Source organism: Stegodyphus dumicola, chromosome 4 (assembly GCF_044657685.1).
Source record: "Stegodyphus dumicola isolate Sdum_Otavi_A_Nest chromosome 4, ASM4465768v1".
NCBI classification, from domain to species: Eukaryota; Metazoa; Arthropoda; class Arachnida; order Araneae; family Eresidae; genus Stegodyphus; species Stegodyphus dumicola.
Genome location: NC_140771.1, coordinates 13,897,455 through 13,919,159, shown reverse-complemented (window position 1 = coordinate 13,919,159; position 21,705 = coordinate 13,897,455). Strand labels below are relative to the sequence as shown.

At 30.1% G+C, this 21,705-nt stretch overlaps 1 protein-coding gene across 3 annotated transcripts in view; it reads right to left on the bottom strand.

Moving 5' to 3' along the window:
* kst (spectrin beta chain, non-erythrocytic 5 kst) overlaps positions 1-21,705 on the bottom strand; it is a 329,664-nt gene that overhangs the window by 112,738 nt on the left and 195,221 nt on the right. For all 3 annotated transcript variants that reach the window (XM_085814577.1, XM_085814575.1, XM_085814576.1), the window contains 10 exons: positions 20,186-20,317; positions 18,409-18,491; positions 14,036-14,174; positions 11,008-11,216; positions 10,538-10,715; positions 9,324-9,524; positions 6,153-6,248; positions 5,581-5,697; positions 3,910-4,101; positions 53-272 (listed from right to left, as the gene is read on the bottom strand). In XM_085814577.1, coding sequence (XP_085670703.1) covers positions 53-272; positions 3,910-4,101; positions 5,581-5,697; positions 6,153-6,248; positions 9,324-9,524; positions 10,538-10,715; positions 11,008-11,216; positions 14,036-14,174; positions 18,409-18,491; positions 20,186-20,317 — 1,567 coding nt within the window. The remainder of the gene's footprint in view (positions 1-52; positions 273-3,909; positions 4,102-5,580; positions 5,698-6,152; positions 6,249-9,323; positions 9,525-10,537; positions 10,716-11,007; positions 11,217-14,035; positions 14,175-18,408; positions 18,492-20,185; positions 20,318-21,705) is intronic.

The window sequence follows — 21,705 nt, the reverse complement described above, 5'->3', positions numbered from 1 at the left end:
CACTATATGTTATACATAATATTTCTCTAAGTAATAATAAATTATAACTTACTATATGGCAAAGACTGCTTCTTCTTTTTCACTATTTGTTTTTTCATAACAGTCTTCTTAACTTTTCTTTTCTCAGGAACTTTCAAGACTTTTTGACCCCTTTTGCGAACTATTTTAGGTTCAATTTCAGTGACATAATTTGCTGGAACAAAACCATCCTGGCCATTTGATTTACGAACATTCCACCAATCAGCATTTGTTTTTTGTAATAAAATCATAACCTATAAATCAAATGATACACTGTGAATGAAAATGCATTTAAAAAAACTTGCCAAACAATTTATGTTTTTAACTCCACTGCAAGGACCTGTTACTTTTCTAAAATAGACTGTTGTGTCAAATTTGGCATAGACAAAGTTTTTTTATGCCCTCTGATTTCATCATGCATTTTATTAGTTAGATAATCAGCAGATATAAGTTATAAACACGGCATATAAAAATCTAGAATAAAAATGAGCTTTGAAAAATCTTGTAAACTAATTCATTAAATTTTGTGTCAATCATTCCAGCTTACCAAAATTCTTAATGGCATTTAAAATAACAATAAAATAGTCATCTCTTTTATTTGCAAAATCAGCAGCACATAAATTTGTTTAAATACTAATACGCGTGATACGGTGTTTTTTATAATACCATTTTAAATCCTACATTTTTTTAAATGTTTTGAATATGGGCACCAATATAACCAGCTCCATAGCTTTGAAAATACTTTACTGTTTATATTCTATTAGGTTGAAAATTTTAATATATTTTTTTTTAATGCAACGAAAAAAAATTGCACTGACTAATTGAGGACTGGGGTTATATAAAACCAAAGCAAAGATCTCATGTATTGTGATAGCATGCTCATCCTTTATTGACAATAAATTGCACTGTTTGGCAACAGTTTTTATTTGTCAACAAGAAAACACATGTGTACCAAAATTATTTATGCATTAAATTTTGGTAAAGTATATCTACGAAACTTATTTTCTTAAAGCTTTCATATTAAACTTTAAAAGGCCACTTTTTGCCAAATATTAAACTTCAAAAGGCTTAAGACCAATCAAATGTCAATTGAAGATAATAACCCCTCTGATCTTGCCTTGATCAGCACAAACTTGGAATACTGCAAAATAATCATCAACACAAAAATTGTAGACAGAAAATTTAAACATCTGCAAAACTATTCTTATGCTACACCACCAAATTTTATTGGATGAAGTGAAGATGAAAAGGGCTGCTTACAGACTTGGGATGCAAATTTGTTTTCCATACAGTGCTTTTTGGTATCCTCATTTTTGGTACTATAACTGCTCTTCTCTCTCCTTACTCATCATTCAATTCATTGTGATTCCTTAGGAAGAGCTTCTACTCCACAAATAATATCAAAGAAAAATCATAGGTACCACTGCATGCAAATATTCCAGCAAAAGTCATTTTTTTAAAACAGTTTTCAATCACCAGAACAGCTCTAGAATAAATGTTTATGGACATATTTTGGGTGGTGACAAAAAGATAAAGGGGGGAAGAACCACTAAAATATGTGCAAAATTAAATATTTTCAAACAGCACGTCTAAGAACTTCTGGATAGCACCTTCTAAATCAGTCGAAATAAATTAGATAATGTAGTTTTAATGATAAATAAAAAATATTTTTTCTAAAAGTATTTTTTAACTTCTTTTACATTTTATTAATTTTTTAATTGAAATTTAAGTACATGCAAGAGAATATACAAGGATGCATTCATATAAGAGTGCCCTGTTGTAAAATTGGCATCCCCCTTATGCTGGTCAGCTGCTGTTTGAAAAAACAGAAACCTTTATAGGATTGCCCTGGAACAAAGCCACATACAATCTTATAGGATAAGTTTCTACCCCAAAAAAAAAATTTGCAAGAATTTAGTCACCTTTATGCTGGGACATCCATATGCATTTTTTTTTCCTTTTGCATTATTAATTAATCAATTTTGCTGTTTACTGATTAATTAAAGGGATTAAACAAATCTTCACTTTTACACAGTTGCAGGTATTTTTATGTAAAATGGGACTTAACAAAAAAAAAAAAAAAAAAAAAAAAAGGGTGCTGAAGATTTATTTCACCCCCTGCTTAATTAATTATCAGTAATGCAAACAAAAGTCAGAGTAGCATAAGGTATAAGCACCCTTATAATGGGGCTCTTTATTAACTGCTGCCAGTATACTAATTTCCTTTAACTGCTAACAGCAAGGCCCATATGCATAATAGAGATGTAATAACATTATTTATGAGTTTTTGTGGAACTTTTACCATTCTTATGTAACAGCAGTTTTTAACGTCAGCACTGTCCATGGAGATGAATGCTAAAACGTAAAATATCTATTTGCCAAGCACACTTTAAATGTACAAAATGGAATCATTATTTAATAACAGGCCAGGCCATATGCTAAATAGCTTCCTAATCAAAGAAGTTGTTTACAAGTAATTACAATAAATGATTTTTTTATGAGTTAAAAATAAAAAGAACAAAAGGCATGTGAAATTGCTTCTGTATTTGGGTTTCAAGAATTCATTTCTGTATTATTGATAGATATAAAAATTGCATGCATTGCAACAATTAATGAATAGATGATATAGTGATGGGCATTCAGGATAAAATTCTTCATGACTAGTCACTATGAATATTCAAAGGAAAGCTTCTCAGATCAACAGTTCACATCTGCTATACTGATGTTTCACCTGCACAAAACAGTTTTATCTTCTTTGCTCATATGAGCACAAGCCTACTGTCATGTTCAAAGTGAATAAAGAATATTACCAATTACAATATTTCTAATGATGATGTTCAACCATTCATAATGCTTGAGCATAAAAATAAAGTACATAAAAGAGAACGGTGAAAAGCTGATTATGTATATAATGATGAAATATATAATTTGGACACCAAAAAATTTGCATGTAGTCGAATTTAATCTGTAGTTCTTTCTTAGCCTAGTAATAATTATTAGTCATCATTTCCAAAAATATGAGGATGAGCAAAGTTCTCTTCATTTGCATCAATTTTTTCCAGATACAACAATTATATTTAACAGTCTAGAAATGATATTTTGGGAATAAATAAGAAATAATGCTTTCGAAATAAGTTTAATAATTAATTGGATTAGTAAGCACAGGAAAAGTAATAACAATGCGGCATGTTTTAAACAATAACACAGACAAAATGGTTTCCAATTTGAAGCTAACAAGAATGATTTACTCTAGTGAAAACCTCGCAGGCAATGTTCTTATAAAGTTATTTCGACATGGCTATTTCTAAGGCGGCAGTCACTGATTGAACATTGGTTTCCCAATGATGAATACCCTTTCCAAATGAAACCTTTCTAACCAAAGGGTATGAAAAGTGCACCTAATTAAGCAAGTTTGCTAAGGTAGACAGAAAAACATAAACAATGGATTTTCCAGGTAAATTTATCGAGGGGAACGGATGTCAGGCATTACTGTTCCTAGATATCACTTGAGATAGAACAAGCTAAAACTATGTTCTTCGAGTTTTATTAGTTTTATAGCATTTTCAACATCTCATGTTATCCTCTAACCAGTGAATAAAACAGAAATAAAGAATTTAACCTTTTTGAGAACGCTGCTTTCAGTGTTTTAAAATGTCTGAGAAAGACCTAAAAAATCACAGAACAAGAAAGATATATATTTAGTTGTCCAGCTGAAGGAATTCATTACTGTGGTTTAGTATTCTGACACTCTAACATTTAAAATTGTTATCTGTTGTTAATTAAATTCAGAACATTTAAAACTGAAATTAAATTAAATGTTTTGGAAAATCAAATTCATTTTTAAATAAAACACATAGTTAGTACTTATATATTTTAGGATAAGAGACTTACTTCTCCTTTATCAATTTCGAGATCTTGTCCTGAAAATTTATACATAGCTCGAACCTGAGGAATTTTTCGATCTTCAACTACTTCTTTTACAATTTCTTTTTCATAAATCTCTTCTACCCATTCATCAACAGGAGCAATAACAACTTCTTCCACCCATTCTTCAGACTCAGGTTCATTGATAGCTTCAGAAAGCTGAATATAATTCTTTGAATTATTTATATAACTAATACAAGAGTAATTGACAGTTTTGTTAGAGCATGTTCAATTTATAAAAAACATTTCAGGGAATAAAAAATATTCATTAGTAACATAAAGCAGACTTTATATAAATTCTTTTTATATTTAAGAAGCAATCTGCCTTTATATCTCATTATAAATAAAGCTTAAATCTGAACCTTTATGGACAAATATATGATTTCAAATTTCTTTTACAAGTACAGGACATACAGAACACAGTACAGGAAATACAGAACTCAATCAGATAATGAAATATTTAATTCAGCTGAATTTCCGATCTGTCAACACTAGATTAAAATTAATGATTAAGAGATTTAATAGATTATTAAGTACACTAAATTTCATTTAAGAATATTCATGTAATTACTTCTTACCTTTATTTGAGGATTTTAAACAATTATTAACTAAAAACTAGTATAACATCCAATAATTTGCAGTTCCTTTTCAAACATAAACTTAATTAAAGATTTTAATCAGTTAACTAACTAACAAGAGCACACACACGTACGCATGCACACTCTCACAAACACACACACACAAAAAAAAAAAAAAAACACCTACCTTATCACTAGAATAGAAGAACTACGGTATCAATTAAATAATGGAATAACATTTGCACATGAATTTACATACACAAACACAAATCAAGATTATTATAAATATAGTACCAAAACTGTTCAGCTAGCATTCACTGATGAAGTATCCAGTTCTAAAATGTGTATTCTGTCAAAATGGTCTTTTTTTTTTTTTTTAATTAAAAATCTTAGCAAATACAGCATTTAAACACATTCTATATGCTCTCTAAATGAAATTACCCATTGAAGAAAGAAAAAAAAATCATTATTTCCAGCAACATCATATAACTCTACACAAGAACAATTATTAGTAGATTAATCTACTTTGGCATTAAATTCTCATCCATGTAGCCTAGTACCCACTTCAAAAAACTATTTTTTACACTCCTGGATAAAGCCATCAATATAGATCTTAATGCATTAAATCTAAAAATTGTACTCAGAAACCTTAATTTATTATATGCTAAATTCAAATCAGAGTTAAGTTTTGGAGGAATAAAAATTATGATTGCTATAATGGAAATAGCAATCCACTTTTCCTGATTTAATTGCAATCCACTATAGTAAAGAATTCATATTTGTAGCACAATTCTGTATAAATTTTGATACTATCAACAGTATAGGTATGGATCTGCTCATAAAATTTTGATTATCAACATAATAAAATATGCCCAATTTCAAAAAATAATCTGCCCAATTTCAAAAATTAAAATCTAGTTCGCTGATAACAGAAACAACAGATTATTATCATTTGTATCATTATGCCATAAGAAGACCTTTGAGGAAGAAAGACAAATAGCAACTTTCTTCCTAATAAAAACAGCCTCATTCTAATGCTTTCATTATAAAAGCAACTTACAAAATATGTTGCCATTCCAGATTTTATCATGGTTTCAGCTTGCTCATTTAATCTCTCAATGTCAGAGCTGTAAGCTTTGATTTCACTTTCCAGTCTTGCATGCCTTTGTAAAAGAGCCTGTGAAAAAAAATTGTATATTAATGGTCCATTAGTAAATTTCAACTGCTGTTACTTGAAAGCAAATTATTTAAACTTTCTGCTTTAATTTGAAATTAAGAATCTGCTAGGTTAATATCTTGCCCATTGGTATCATTATATTAAGGGCCAATTTCATGCATTAATAGTTTTTTAAAACATCTTAAGCAGAGGAGATCTAAGTTATTCATGCAAAATTTAAAATAAATAATTTATTCAACAATTCATTTATTATTTTACAGTGTGAATTAATGGTTTTATATATAAACTACATATTGATTACATTATTCAATAAAAGTCAGTATTCTGCATAATCTGAAAGCAGAAAAAAGTGATAATAATAAAAAAAAAAAAAATAAATAAATAAAAGTAAAAATCAACTAAAGAATAGAACTGTATTGACAGTTTTCAGCCAAGTAGCAGAAGTAAAAATATACCTGTGCACTAGGCTCATCTTTTCCATAATCAGTACTAGACATTAACTGTCTTTTCTCTTTCATCCACGATTCTGCTTCGTTTGCATCTGCTTGATACTAAAAAATAAGTAAAAGTTGATTCATTCAACATTGGTTGGGTTAAAAAAAAATTATACATCAACAAACATACAAACATATTACTGCAGATTAATATAATAAAAAATATCACAATGCTGAAGAAAGATATTAGAATTAAAAACTATTCAATAAAATGTTCCCTGCAACAGTTTTTATTATACTTTGTTTAGTTAACCGTGATGTGAAAAGCAAAGACTTCCAATCACCAAGTATCCAAGCACTAAAAATTTCAAAATGCAGCAGTTAGAACAATTGTAGAAAAATACAAAAATATACAGCATTACTTTCATTTGTTACACAAAAACTTTTAAACTTCCAATCAAGTAAATGCAGTTTAGAAATTTTAGCAATTCAGTGCATAGACATTTCATAGCACTGCCATAAAAATAAATTTATATAGCAATGCAATGATAAAGCTATTTAGAACAGCAATTTTTTAACAATTTAATTCATATCTTAATCTGTATTCTTTATTGAAAAAAGGGGGGATAGATAAAATATACTAGAATAAGCTATTTAATGGCCATTTATGCTCAAATTTTAATATATAAGAAATGTGGATAGCAAAAGAGAAAATGCTTTATTGAAGATTTATTTAAGTAGATAGGTGGAATATAAAAATTGCTTTACAGCACTGATTTACAACTTGATGTTTCGCCTGACATTAAAAATATTCTAAAAATATCAGCAATAGTTTTGCAAAACCTTTTTGGGCCAAAAGTAGCGTATAAAACACAATAAAATGGAAAGGAAGAACACTTAAAAGTTAGAGATGAAATTTTTATAAAAAATTAAGAGTTTGATTTACCAAAAAGAAAAGTGCATTTCATTTAAATAGCTTCAAAAGTAAAAATAAACTCTGACCAGAAAGGCCAATGGTGAAGAATACTTTGTCACATCTGCAAATCTTTATATATATATAAGCGGCTAAAGTGCGTGTCGTCGATAGTTTATTGTTGCCACTCGGAAAAATGAGCACGGAAATTAACGTTTTGGCAGTTTTTAATTAATAACTCGGCCTATTTAAGTCGTACGAAGATGAGAACGGTATTAATGGATTCGGAGAATTTTTTGGAATCTGAGGATATGCGTCTCGAATTTCAACTCGGCGCTGTTCCATAGATATTCGAGAAAAAGAATTTGGCACGTAGTCAAATCCCTCTAATAGGGAAAACCCAAGAAAGAAAATGGAAAATGTAGGAAAAACGTAGGGGAAAATTAGTTAATAATTAATATCTCGACTAATTAAATAATTGACGCGAATGGTAAAAATGACGTGCCACGGATCTGCAGAATCCAACGGTGTGCTTCGCTAGCCACGGATCTGCAGAATCCAACAGTGTGCTTCGCTAAGCCCGGAAGCCAGCCGTTTCGAAAGAGATGTTGTTACTTTACCCCATATATATATATATGCAGCTTAAGTGCCTGTTTGTCACCGATAGTTTATTGGTTGCTTGCGTACTAGCCAATGGGGTGAAGTTGCTACAGCACATGGTTGCCGTTTCAATTGAGATGTAGACAATTTCCTGTAAAACTTGCCTTTGCTATGACCATCCTTAATTCTCAGGGCCAAACGCTTAAGCGTGTTGGCATTTTTTTACCTGAGCCTGCATTTGGACACGGTCAACTTTATGTTGCCTGTTCAAGAGTTTGTGAAAGAACGGATGTAAAATTAAAAAATGGATGGTCCTCTGCAAGGCGAGGTTAAAAATGATGGAAAGATCTACACAAGAAATGTTGTGTACAAAGAGATCTTTGACATGTGAATTAACATTTTATTATTTAAATCACCTTTATTGATTGAGCTAGCGGTGGCTCTTATGAAAGGTACCGCCAGTAGCTTCCTTCATTGCATTCTACTTTAAGGAATTAAGCAAGGGGGAAACCCCGTCGGGCAGTAAGCAAAGGAGCGTCCTCGCCGTCTGCTTTGGGTAATTCAGTTTGAATTAGCAGACACCTTTGCACAAATCATTTTAATTACAATTTATAATATCTAGAACAGCAGTTATTTCGTATGACCGCTGGGCTTTCTAGTAATTATATATACAAACATCTTAAAATATGGCTAAAAATTAAAGCAGAATTTTAAAATAAAACTATTCCAGTCTAACATAACAAGCAGCATTTCTCACACTAGTTTGGGGGGAATTTGGGCTTTTGGAGCCAAACCTTGGGTTAAACTATTAAAGCAATAAAAAATTTTAGTTAAAAGTATAAGGAATTGAAGCATTATTGATTTTAATGGAATTACTTTGTATACATATAAGCAAATATAATACATATAAGCAAACAAAGGAGTAAAAAAGCATTTTTAAAACTGAATTTTGAGCAAAATGCTCCTCCCTTTATTTAATGCACAAGTCTTTGCTTTAACTTTTTTTTTTTTTTTCTTACATAAAAGACTAAAGTTTTTTTTAATTAATGTAATAGGTCCCCCTTAATTTTATTTTTACAAGACTTTCAAGATTAATTTTCATATATGAAAATTGTTTGAATATTTTTATTCTTTTGCATTTACTTGTCATTTGATAGTTAGCCTTACTAGGTCAATTATGATTTAAGATTTGCATTTCATTTTATTTCAGTTTCAGGTTTTATTGGTAGTACTTCGTATTTTTTAAAAAAACTTTTTAAATGTCTTAGAACATGCAGACATGTCAGGAAAAGGGGCAAATTTAGTGATACTTTTGTTAAAGTTTTAATTTTTAAGGAAATTTGAGTTCGCTTAATGCCATTAGAAGTCTCAATGGATTTGCCAGATGAAACATGTATGCACAATCTAGTTAATCAACTTGGTTTGAGGCTTTAAAACACTTTTCTCTTGACAAGTTCTGTTTGAAGCTTTGAACAGAGAACATCGACAAAATATTTTCGTGTCGTTTTTTCATATTTTTCTGTTGTTTTAAAAGGTTTCTTAGTTCATCATTTATAATTTACTTAGTAACTCATTTTACAAAGTGTTTCTGGAATTAAGATAGGTAACTTCAGGTGTCTCACAACTTTTCTAGGTTTTAAATTCCTTTCTTATATAGACATATAAAATAAATTGCCAACCTGATATGCAGCGCAGGCATCTTCTAGTTGTTTACATTTCATTGCCCACAATTCATGCAACTTATCCCAATTTTTCTTCAAACTGTCAATTCTAGCAGAAACATCTGCACTTTCGGGATGTTTCTGTGCTTTCAACACATTTCCTGCTTCTATTACTTTTGTGATTTGAGGCCATCTTGCATTGATTTCAACTTCCAGTGCCTAAGAGTAAAAAATAAAAGTACACCATTAGAAATAGATAAATAAAGTACGCTTTCTGCAGACATGAAAAAGAAGATTTTGCAGCATTTTGGAGAAGATGTGGTAGCCTACTAAAATTTTTTAGACTATTTATCTACACAATTGTTCTGTATTTGCAATTTTATAATTTATGTAAAAATATAAACTGTATTAATAATTTGCAAATGCTGAGTTTCTCAGCCTTTTAATATCAGATCAAAAAGTAGAGGAAAAAACTCTTTACATGTACCAAATAACAGTTTAACTGATCATTTATATCCTCCTGAAAAGATTGAAAAAACAAACTTAATAAAGGGAAAAAAAATGCAAAATTTGTCTCTTGAATCTTCTCAGAAAGCAAACTTGAGCAGTTAAAATGGATATTTTCACTGAAATATGATACCTGAAATTTTTCGCGATTATAATACTTCCTTTACTTCGTACAAGGAAATAAAAACTCAAAATTAAATTAAATTTATTTATTCTAGTAACCATTTGATGGCCATCAGTGAGCTCAGCTCATATTCCAGTTATGCACTGCAATAAGTGCAAATGAAAACAGTTTGTATTATAAATAGACTGGCAGATTTTGCACAATTTAAAAAAAAAATTGCTTAATCTTGCAACCACCAAAGGATAAATTTCAGTTTTTTTTTTTTTTTTTTTTTAAATAACAAGCACTGATAAAATATTCTCGTTTAATCTCAATTTTTAACTAATTTCCAATCTTTCAATTTTCAATCTTTTAATTAAATTTCTCATTTAATCAGAGTCAAAATATTTCTAGTCAGAATATTAAACTTTATTGATTACCTTCTAAAAGGTAACTGATATCTAAAAATCGTTTTTAATAGTTCATTAACATATTTTATATTGCAATAATAATTCATTTAAACATATTATTACTAACAAATATTAAAAAGGAAAAAACTAAATAAGGATATGACCTTTTAACTAATATAATGAATTTTGTAGTTCTGTAAAAATTTTCTTACTTTGTGTTTCTGCTGCAAAGAAAGGGCTCCCTGCAAATCTCTTCCAGGAACTACAGCTTTACATATTAATTGCTTTTCAATTACCCAGGCTTCTTCTTCTTCCTGATCTTGTACAAATTGGTAGTATGTTCGTGATTCTTCCAATTTAGTTCTACGGCTGGCAGCCAGATTAACTAAACTGCAAAATAATATCAATTGGAAATAAATTTTTGTAAGATTATTACACATTATGAACATGTATAATTTTATAAATTAATATAAAATATTCCAAGCAAATGTCCGTAAGCAGTGGTTAACATATATATATATATATGTTATAGAATACTAATTCAATATTTAAATACATGTAAAGAGCTGTAATCACACAAATATGAAATTAATTTTCAACTATAACTGAATGTTATTTTTAGGTATTAAATTAATGTATTACAAATTACAGTTACCAGAAAATAAACAATATAGAACCTTACTTATCATATTCTGTGTTTAATTTATTTAGACGTTTTTGTAATATAGGAGCTTCTTTATGTCCGTCATCAATATAACTTTGAGCTTGCTTGTTCAGTTTTCTTATTGTATCTCCCTGGGAAGTAATATGAGCTTCTACAAGACTATGTTTCTGAAGTAAATCTTCAACAGCTAAAAGATGCCGACCAAGATCTTCAGTATAAAAACTACTCTATAAAATACAAAGAAAATATCTAAAATTAAAATTCCATAGTAATATGTTATTTGTAAATTGCAATTTTTTCAAATAACATTATTCTGATATTACTTCAAATGTGATATATATATAAAATGTTAACAATTTTCAGATGTAAATTTTGTCACAACTTTATGCAAAGTAATTACAACTGCCAATATAGCAAGTATTTTGAAAATATTAGTCATAAAAGTTATATCTCTGCTTATATTTATTATTTTTTTTAACAAAATATATTTTTAGAGGATTAGCTAAGCATGCAAAGTGCAAATTGTTCTCTTAATGCACTTGCATAACAACTTAGACAAGAAAAATCTTTAAATATATTAGTAATAATGCTAACATTAAACATGATTTAGGAATCAAAATTATTTTGTTGCAATTTTCATATATTTTTTCCCATTAAAAAATTATAATTTTTGATTTAAATAACATATTATTATTATTTATTTAGAATCAGGAGGCAAATATCTAGCTATCAAAATTATTTTTACAACTGAGTCCGATATACATAACGACCTACCAACGGCAGAGTAGACTACTGAACATTAGCAATTCATTCATATTCATTTCCTAGAAAACAGGCTAATGACTAATAATTCTTATAGTTTTATTTATGTACAACATGAATGCACTTATTTAGACAGTTCTGCATTAAGATATCCTATTTAAAACTGACATTCCTCATATTTTGGCACATTCTATTAGTCAACTAACTACAGACATAGATACATCAAATAAGATGGTTGAAAAAAAAAATGCTTGAGGTATTTTATCCCCAATACAGAGCTGATACCCTATTTCCAATAATAAGTTTGAGTCTATGGCTGCAACTAGCTTTTGAAAGGCTACTTCACATTTTTATTCAACACATGAAAATTTCATAAACATAAAAATTAAGTTATCCTTTTGTACCATATAACTGAGGGAAATAAATAATAAAATGGCTCTTTAGAAAATAAAAATATTTTGTAAAATTCACAAAAATAAGAGTGAAAAATCGAAACAATGGCCACTAGTAATACAACGAATTATGACAGATGCAATATGAATGGTAGCAACAAATCTGGCAAATTTTAATCAAAAGAAAGGATTAAAAAGTGAGCATCATCTTAGAGGTATCTAATGTGGCTTAAGGTAAATGAGTGCTTCTAATTCAAAAAATCCTGCTTAAAACAGTGAGGAAAGCTTTCTAACTCCAGAAGATATTCATCAGGACTTATGAGTATACATATGAAATTATTGGCAAATTCCTTTTTGAAGACAAATATACACCTCTCCCAAATATAAATCTGAAGCTTTAATTAAAAGGTAAAAACATATCTGATGAAAATAAACACCATAAAATATTTTCAGTTATAGTTTAGAAATAAAACAAAGCATTTTATTATAAAACATTTATCATTAAGTATTCTATAATGTATAACTTCTTATAAAAAATCATGAACAAGTTTATTCTAAAAAATATGCCGAGGTTAACAATATTTCATATAATACAAGTTTCAGAAATTTTATAAAAAACAGACGGTAGACTCTCTCTTTCAGTTTAAAGAGCCACTGGTGTTTAATGTGTAGGATTACTAGCAGAAGTTTGAGGATGTTATTAAAAAATGTACACACATATATAATTTTTTAGTTTATTTGCTATTTATTACTTTTATTCATTCAGAATGACTGCATGTAAAACTAATCGTGATATGAGAAATAAAATACATCATTTTATATGTCTGCAGCTATGCTCCTAGTAAATGTTAAATCTATAAATGAATTGCCAAGTGCACTTGGATAGTTACTCGGCACCATATTGAGATTAAAGTGATGTTTCATAAACTAAAATGCCTTTTCATTTCATTTGATGTCTACACTGAAATCTCCTCTCACAGTAACAAGAACAACTGTATCTACAGTAAATTCTTCATCGATCAATTATGCAGTCTCAGAATATTCCATTAATGCACTAAATAAGAGCATCTTTGAATCTCCTGATTGGATGAATATATATGGATGCTAGAATAAATCTTGACAGTCCATCAACAATTACATCAACCATACAGATATCACCTACTTTTGAGTTCTGTATTCTCTTAATAGTAAATTCTGTTGGTACACAATCTGCTAAACTCATCAAATTCCTATAAATAGCAATACCACTAGCTTGGCAAAATAAAATAAAATACAAACACCACCCGAACACACTGACTGTCTACCAGACAATCGTGATGCTAACTTGTCCATAGATCTTAGATTTCACTATTTTTGACGTGTATACCCTTCTGTCCAATTTTTTTTTCCCCCGTTTGCTAATGTGCTTTTTCAAATATCTAATGATGCATTTAAATTGATCGTAATATTTGTAGTTTTGGAGATATGAGCATTCACACATATCTAAAATAGAGTCTTAATATTTGCTTTCCCGTCAAACCATTGTGAAGAAACGCAATCTTACATTAAAAACAAAATATTCTTCAAGCAATGCAAATTTCCAGGATGTGATAGACATGCCTTACACTTTAAATTTATTACTAATTGCATTTAAATCAATTAAAATCAATTAAATTTCTGTGCTCACAAAATAGCACAGAAATTATAATGGACTTATATTAAAATTTAATTATAAAATTCCCTCTCCCCCCCCCAAATCTGGATAACATAAAATTAGAAAATAAAATAATTACACATAAAAATATACATTTTGGGTTTAAAAATTTCAATTTGAAGACATATGCCATTAACTAAAGAGAAAAAAAAAAAAAAAAAAAAAAAATTTTTTTTTTTTTTTTTTTTTAAATATTTACCTCCATATCTTTAATTTCCACAGTTATTGTATCAATTTCTCGAAGCATGCTCATCAAATTACTAAGGTTTGTCAGAGTTGATCTGTGTTTCTTAAGTAATTCTAAAAGGTAATGCCACCTCTGCATAATTTCTTGTTCCCTAAAAGGTTGTAAAGGTAATGCAAAATACTATAATTTCATTTGTCAACTTGTAAAGATAATGAAAAACACATATTCTTCTGTTACTGGGGCCGAATTCAGAAATGTATGCATGTACGGATACGTTCAAGTATGCGTGCATATATGCGTGTACATATGAGCATATACACACATATACGCACATACATGTATACATAAGTTCATACATACATTCAATTCTGCATCCGGTCCCAATAACAGAAGAGTAGTGCAGAATACTATTGGGTTGTTCGGAAAGTAATTTCGTTTTTTCCCGTCAGAGGACTTAATTACATTTTTTCGAAACCAACTTCACACTTAAGCCGCATAACTATTATATGTCTTGAGAGCTGATATTACAAGGCTTGTGTGTGAAAAAATTCTATTAATTCTACGCAGTAGTTTTTGGTTGGTACTCTTTTAAATACGGCGAGCAATAAGCAGCATTTTTGTCATATTTTACTTTTTTACTTCAGAAAAGGTAAAAATGCTGTCCAAGCGAGAAAAAAATTGACGGATGTGTATGGAGAAGGCGTGTTAACAGTATGCCAGTGCCAGAACTGGTTTTCAAAGTTTCGATCCGGCAATTTTGACGTCGAAGATGCACCACAGTCTGGAAGGCCGGTCGAAGCTGACAAAGATGCGATAAAGGCATTAGTTGGTGCAAATCGGCGAATAACCACACGAGAGATCGGTGAGAGGTTAAATTTGTCGAATTCGACTGTTTATGGCCACTTGAAAGGCCTGGGCTTAACCTCGAAGCTCGATGTGTGGGTGCCCCATGTTCTTACAGAGCGAAATTTGTGTCGTCGCGTTGACGTGTGTGATTCGCTCCTCAAACGTCAGGAAAATGATCCATTTCTGAAGCGGATTATTACTGAGGACGAAAAATGGGTCATATACAACAATGTGAAACGCAAGAGGTCATGGAGCAGAAAAGATGAACCGGCTCAAAGCGTTTCAAAAGCCAACATTCACCAAAAAAGGTGATGCTTTCCGTTTGGTGGGATTTCAAAGGAATCGTTTTCTTTTTAGCTTTTACCGGACAATACAACTATTAATTCGGAAGTCTATTGTCATCAGCTGGACAAATTGAATGATGCACTTAAACAGAAGAGGCCAGAATTAACCAACAGGAAGGGTGTAGTGTTCCACAAGGATAATGCGAGACCTCATACAAGTTTGGTCACTTGCCAAAAGCTTTTACAGCTTGAATGGGACATACTGCAACACCCACCATATTCTCCAGATCTGGCGCCTTTCGATTATTATTTGTTCTGGTCCCTGCAAAATTTTTTGGATGGTAAAACCTTTACCTCAAATGAAGATGTCAAAAACCACCTGAATCAGTTTTTTGCCAGCAAGGACCAAAACTTTTATGAGCGGGGAATCATGTTACTGCCAGAAAGATGGCAAAAGGTGTTGGACCAGAATGGCCAATATATAATTTAATAAAATATTTGTTCATTATATGAAAATTGTCTTTCATGTTCCCCCAAAAAAAAAAACGAAATTACTTTCCGAACAACCCAATATAAATTTCATTTATCAACATATATATATATGATTCATTGCATCATAACAATTGAACATGCTGGAACAAAACTAGATAAAAAAAATTTACACATTATTCAGGTTCTATAACAAAGTATTTTATATAACAACTGCTTTAGCAACAGTTCCACCACAAAAAGTCTATTCCTGTAAATATCAAGTCATCTCATAAGTAATTTTGCTTTTCAAAGTAAATACAAATTTGATCAATTATATATATTCCTCAACTGAACCAATAACATTATTCTAATGCTATAATAATTTTTATGCAATTCTAGAAAACACTTGGCTTACTACTGAAACAATCTTGAAAGCTTATATCTCATGAGAATTGTATTCTTTTCCACCAATGAAATTAAGCAAGCTTCGGACCACCAGTTATATTTAGTCACCAAGCACTAGATGTTTAAAAAAAGGACTTTTTTTAATGAATGAAGAGCAGTGCAGTTGTTCACAGCGGCACTCTTCAATTACATTAGTAAGTTCATGTGGAAACTACCTGCCAAGCTTGGATGCAATTTGAAGTTCCTTCAAATGGCAATACAATCTTGATGAGAATACAGTCTTCTACCATTACAATATACTTTCTCCATAATTTTTAGCATTCATTGCAATCTGCATTTTCATACTAAAGAAGCATAGCATGTTTGAGGTGCTCTGCCGTGAGCACCATTTTTGTGAGGGAAGCAAGAAAGTAGAGCCAGCATGCAAGCCAGAATTTAATGAATGAAGCGGTCTTTGGTGAAAGATATTTATAGATCCATGAAAACCACTTATTTAGAACATGCTTTAATAAGAGTGTTAAGTAACTGAAAACAGTGTTACTTATGACTTGACAAGTCCATCCAGTAAGCAAAAATGTGCTTATTCTGCAGATCAGCCCCCCCCCCCCAGTTTAAGTAGCATACTGCTTCTCTTTTGAATTGAATGCATCAATATAATAGAAAAAAATTAATAATTATAACTTTTGTGAATTTCCATTATAAATTCATAACACACTATTATCTTTCTCACATTCTTTCCTGCTGGATCCACTTTTAATTCAGATTTAATCTTTTTCTGACCACCCTTAATTGCAGAATATTTTCCCAAAATGGATTTGTTTTATATACTTTTTTTCCAGGATGCTAATGCATTTTAAATTCATACAATATATCCATAAAAAGGGTGAATTCAATACCAATAATTTTTAAAGTAACACTAAAGATATATTTGAATTTCCAATAATGACATTTTAAATGAAAATACAAAAGCTATAAACTAACCATAATAGTAAGTACTGCATAAAACACTGAATATTAAGAAACAATGAATATTTCGTAAACTTCAAAATGATAATGATGAAAATGAAAATGATACAGTAAATGAAAATGCAAGAAGAGAAACTGTCCAATAGTTTTCAAGTTTACAATAACATGAATCAACAGTTATAATTTTCGATGTTAATAGAAAATCTAATATAAATACATAAAGAAAAAATAGTTATAATAAAAGTAAAATAAAAACAAAACCATTAGCTAGAAGGTAAACTGATGTTCACCATGTACACTATTAATTTTTATCGCTTCAAACTTGGCAGATTCACCACACGAAAATTAAAAATGTAGCATAGCACGTTTCTACTGATTATCTATATTCATCTTCTATGGATACTAAAATGCATTCAATATTTACGAAAGTTGGTGATGAACTGAATAATATGATAGCCAAACGATGACAAGTTTCAACAGGTTCAAAATTGTATTGTTTTAGTAAATGCGTCATAGTGAATTCCACACATACTCTTAATGCACACGAACTTATGGACTGACACGATAGTTGGATCTCCAAAAAAATTTATACAAATGTTACAATATATTAAGAAAATCCAGAGCACATAAAATTAAATATGAAGATTTATGCTGAAAATCATTAGGGGTGTGGTATGGTATTTTCACAGTTTAAGTTTCATTAATTCAATAAATTGCATTTATTGTTGGAAAATATTTTTCTTAATAAAGACTAAAAACAAAGACCGGGATATTCTACTGGGAAACCAGATGAGATGAAAAACTGGGAAAGTTGGCAGCTAGGCTATTGGTAAGAATATTTTTAAAAATTTATTCTACAAAAATGATGTACGAAATGCTTCTGTACTGCATCTACAACTTCATAATGAATTTGTAGAGACATTAGGTATTTTTTTTTAAAGTAAGCAAGATGAAAAATTAACAACCGCCGCCCAGCGTGCTACCGTTACACCACGAAGGCACGCTAGGGAAGTGGGAGAAATACCTTACATACTCCCCTTTTTAAAGGGCGACTAGGGTTTTAGGGGACCTAGTCGCTAAATCTTGGGTGCGGAGAATCATCATCCACAACCCTTTTAGTTCGGGTGCCACTTGTAGAGACATTAGGTATTTTTTTGAAAGCAGCCAAGATGAAAAATTAACAACCGCCTTCGCCAGGAATCGAACCACAGACCTCTGTAATACCGGCCCTGCATGCTACCATTACACCACGAAGGCACGCTAGGGAAGTGGGAGAAATTACCTTATAAATGAAAAACATTTTAAAATGAAAGCAAACTTAAGCTTAATACACAATTCTTCGAGAGGAAAACAGAGAAACATATACTAAAGTTTCCCTTTCTCAAGCAAACATAAAGTTAATTATTTAATTACCTGAGTTTGATTCTATCCTTACTATGATAATTTTCTGTTACTAATTCATCGGCCATTGTAGTTAAATTCTGAAACCTCTCTTCCTAAATAAAAGAAAAGATAATCCTATACATTGAAAAAACAATTCAATAACATTTTCGCAGCAAATTTTCAGTAAAATCACAATGATCAAACTGATAAATTTGTTAAAATACAAAAGTAAAACAAAATCTGCATGTGCTATAATCACATCTCGAGATACCAGATTTCCCCTCCCCTTATTAAAATGATATGATGGGAGAAATATGACTTTATTGATATGACATGCCTTGTTGAAACAAAACCATCAAACTCATAGGCATAATGGGAAGGCAAGGAGTGTATCTGTCTCCATGTACAGCATCAAGGGGATGCCAAACTGAAGTTTGTCCATTGCATTTTGGCCAACAGGAGGAGGGGGGCAAAATTTTCATTTGTTCTCAGATGCTGAAAACCCTAGCATCGCCTATGTTCAAACTGTTAGTTCCTACTTTAAAGAAACCTCACGTACCTAGCAAACATAATTTTAAAAATAATTATGTGCCTTATATATGATAATATATGATGATTAGTGAAAAGAGACTACCACATTGTTAAGCTTATGCCCCAAATAAAGTATGGATGTTAAGTAAAATACAGTCTTTTCACTTAATATCTATCAATGCAACATTCTTAAAAATAAGTTGATGGAAGAGGTACAGAGATACAGTACTCTACATCTCAGCAATCTTGATCAAATTTAGGATGGAGTTTACTGCAATTAACTCTTGTGTATGTTCCCTTGTTTATATATTCCAAACCAAAACTGTTATAAACATTTGAAAGATAAGTTTGAAAATTAAATCATTTTACAAATATAACATCAAATAAATTTACATCAGCAGAAATTAATTTGTAATCAATATTAACATTTAATTGAATAACACTGAAAAATCTAAAGCTTAAACTAAGAGAAATCATTTTACATAAAGAGATTATGTTTGAACAATTTTTACTTTATATACTATGTTAATTTTCCTCTCGCCACATAAAAAATTGAAACAATTTATTACATAATGCAACAATCGATTAGACACATACATTATACATTTTAAACATTAAGTACACTAATGCTGTACATATTGTAATTTCAATGCATTTTAAAATTGAAAGAAATTACAACATTTAGACAGCTATACTTTTTAAGCTTAAATGCACATATCATGTATAAAAACTTGTCACGTTTATGCTCACGAATTCACGATTCTATTTTTCATGAATTGGGAGAGCATCAAATTAGTCAAAAATATACTAGTATAATCAAGAGTCAATATATCATTTTCACGTAAAGACTCAACTTGAAAATAATAACTTCCAGTTGAAACACAGAAATATTTAATGAAGAGCTTATGTACATTATTTACATTATTGAAAGCACAAAATATATATATAATATAAATTTTCCCATCATAGGGCCAAGATTAGTTTATCAAGAACAATTATTATAATTGTTGATTACCGCTATGCGGCCAAGAACAGATCATTTCAAGCGTCGCACTCAAGCTTAACTAAAAGAGCTATTACATTCTTTCTCTGCCACCAGTCACATGACCTAGTCAGCGACAGATGATAAATAATAAAAGAAAAATTAGCTCCATCGGAGGGAAAAAGAAATAATTTCAACATACCACTATATAACTGAACTCCCTGAATTCTTATACACTTTTTTAACTAAATAAGTTTTTCATTTTACTACAGAACTACAGTTTGCATTACTTACCCTAGCTAATATATCAGCACTAATTGCTTCATGCTTTTTCACAGTTGCCTCTACTTGAGATAAATTACTTCCATACCTAGGATCTGAGAGAACTTGTATCATTTCTTTCAGATAACCTTCTCGAACAACACTCTGGAAGAGACAGACATCTTTTAGTTCTGTTGAATTTTGTAGTTTAAACTGCTTATTTTTATGACTTATCATAGATTTTCACATATTTTCACATACATAAATAAAACTCAATCTTGAAGATTATGTCAGTAATTGCCAAACTGTAAAATTTTATTAGAATGCATATGAATATATAAAATACTTTGTTTCATTAGCTTAAATGACCTTAAATACTTGTAAAAGGGTTAATTGATAAGCAAGGTTTCCACTTATATAAAATAAATTAAGAGCAAAATAATATAATGAAAGTGTTAATCAAAATGACAGAAAACTATTTCGCTTAAAGATAATACTTTTATTTTTCAACACAGTTACTATTCCTTACCACACATTTTTTCAAATGTGCAATTCATTTGTTAATTCCATTCATGAAATTTGTAATTTGCTTTCAAGCCATTTGTGCACAACAATTTTATATTTGATATAAGGCAAAAAATGCTCATATTTCAACATCTCTCTCAATTTTGAGAACTGCAAAAAAAATCAGTGTCAAATCTAGGTTATAAGGATGATTGAAACAAGTGTGATTTTAGACTGAAATCATTTCCATGTTTTATTGACTACAGTGTGGCTTTGCATTATCATGATATTAAAAAGAAATCCTTCTTTAGCCCCAATTCTACAAAAACGCTCCTTGAGAGTTCGTAAAATTTCTTGATATCTTTATAAATTGATCTTCCTTCCATTACACAATTAAAAATTCTATAACTAATTGCTATTTATACTTAATTCATAGCTAGCACTCATTAATAATGAATGCTCAAGGAGTTAAAAAATTAAGTTTAGCTTGTTTCTGCTTTTCTTTTCAGATCTGCTTTCAGCAGCTGCAAATCATTCTCTATACCAATTACTGTGGATGCCAAGTGGTATTAGACCTTTCAATCAATTTACATATTAAAGTTCCCTGTGCCTTTTTTAAGGCTTTATCTGGTCGTCGGAAGTTTCGCTAGTTCGCATATATTACTTTAAGATATTTTGCTTTCTTACTTTCTTTAATAATGTAAATATCATCTTAATGAATCTAAGTTTATGAAAATACAGACTAAAATAAGTATTTATACAAAATAAATAAATGCTGTTTAAATACCGATCTTCATGACATATCTAAAATCCTGCACCGCTCAGAGGGTAAATTAAGCATATGGTGTTTGTATTTTCTTTTTGATATCAATACCAATTTTAACCAACAAAACCTTAACACTATCAATGTCTTACAGGCTGATTTCATAACATGCACATAAATACACAGAGCTGTAGAAATAAAAACTATGTTTTCAAAGTTGTAAGACAGATGCAATGTAGTATGCATGCAGTTATATTACATTATACGAATTGGGAAAAACACTGAT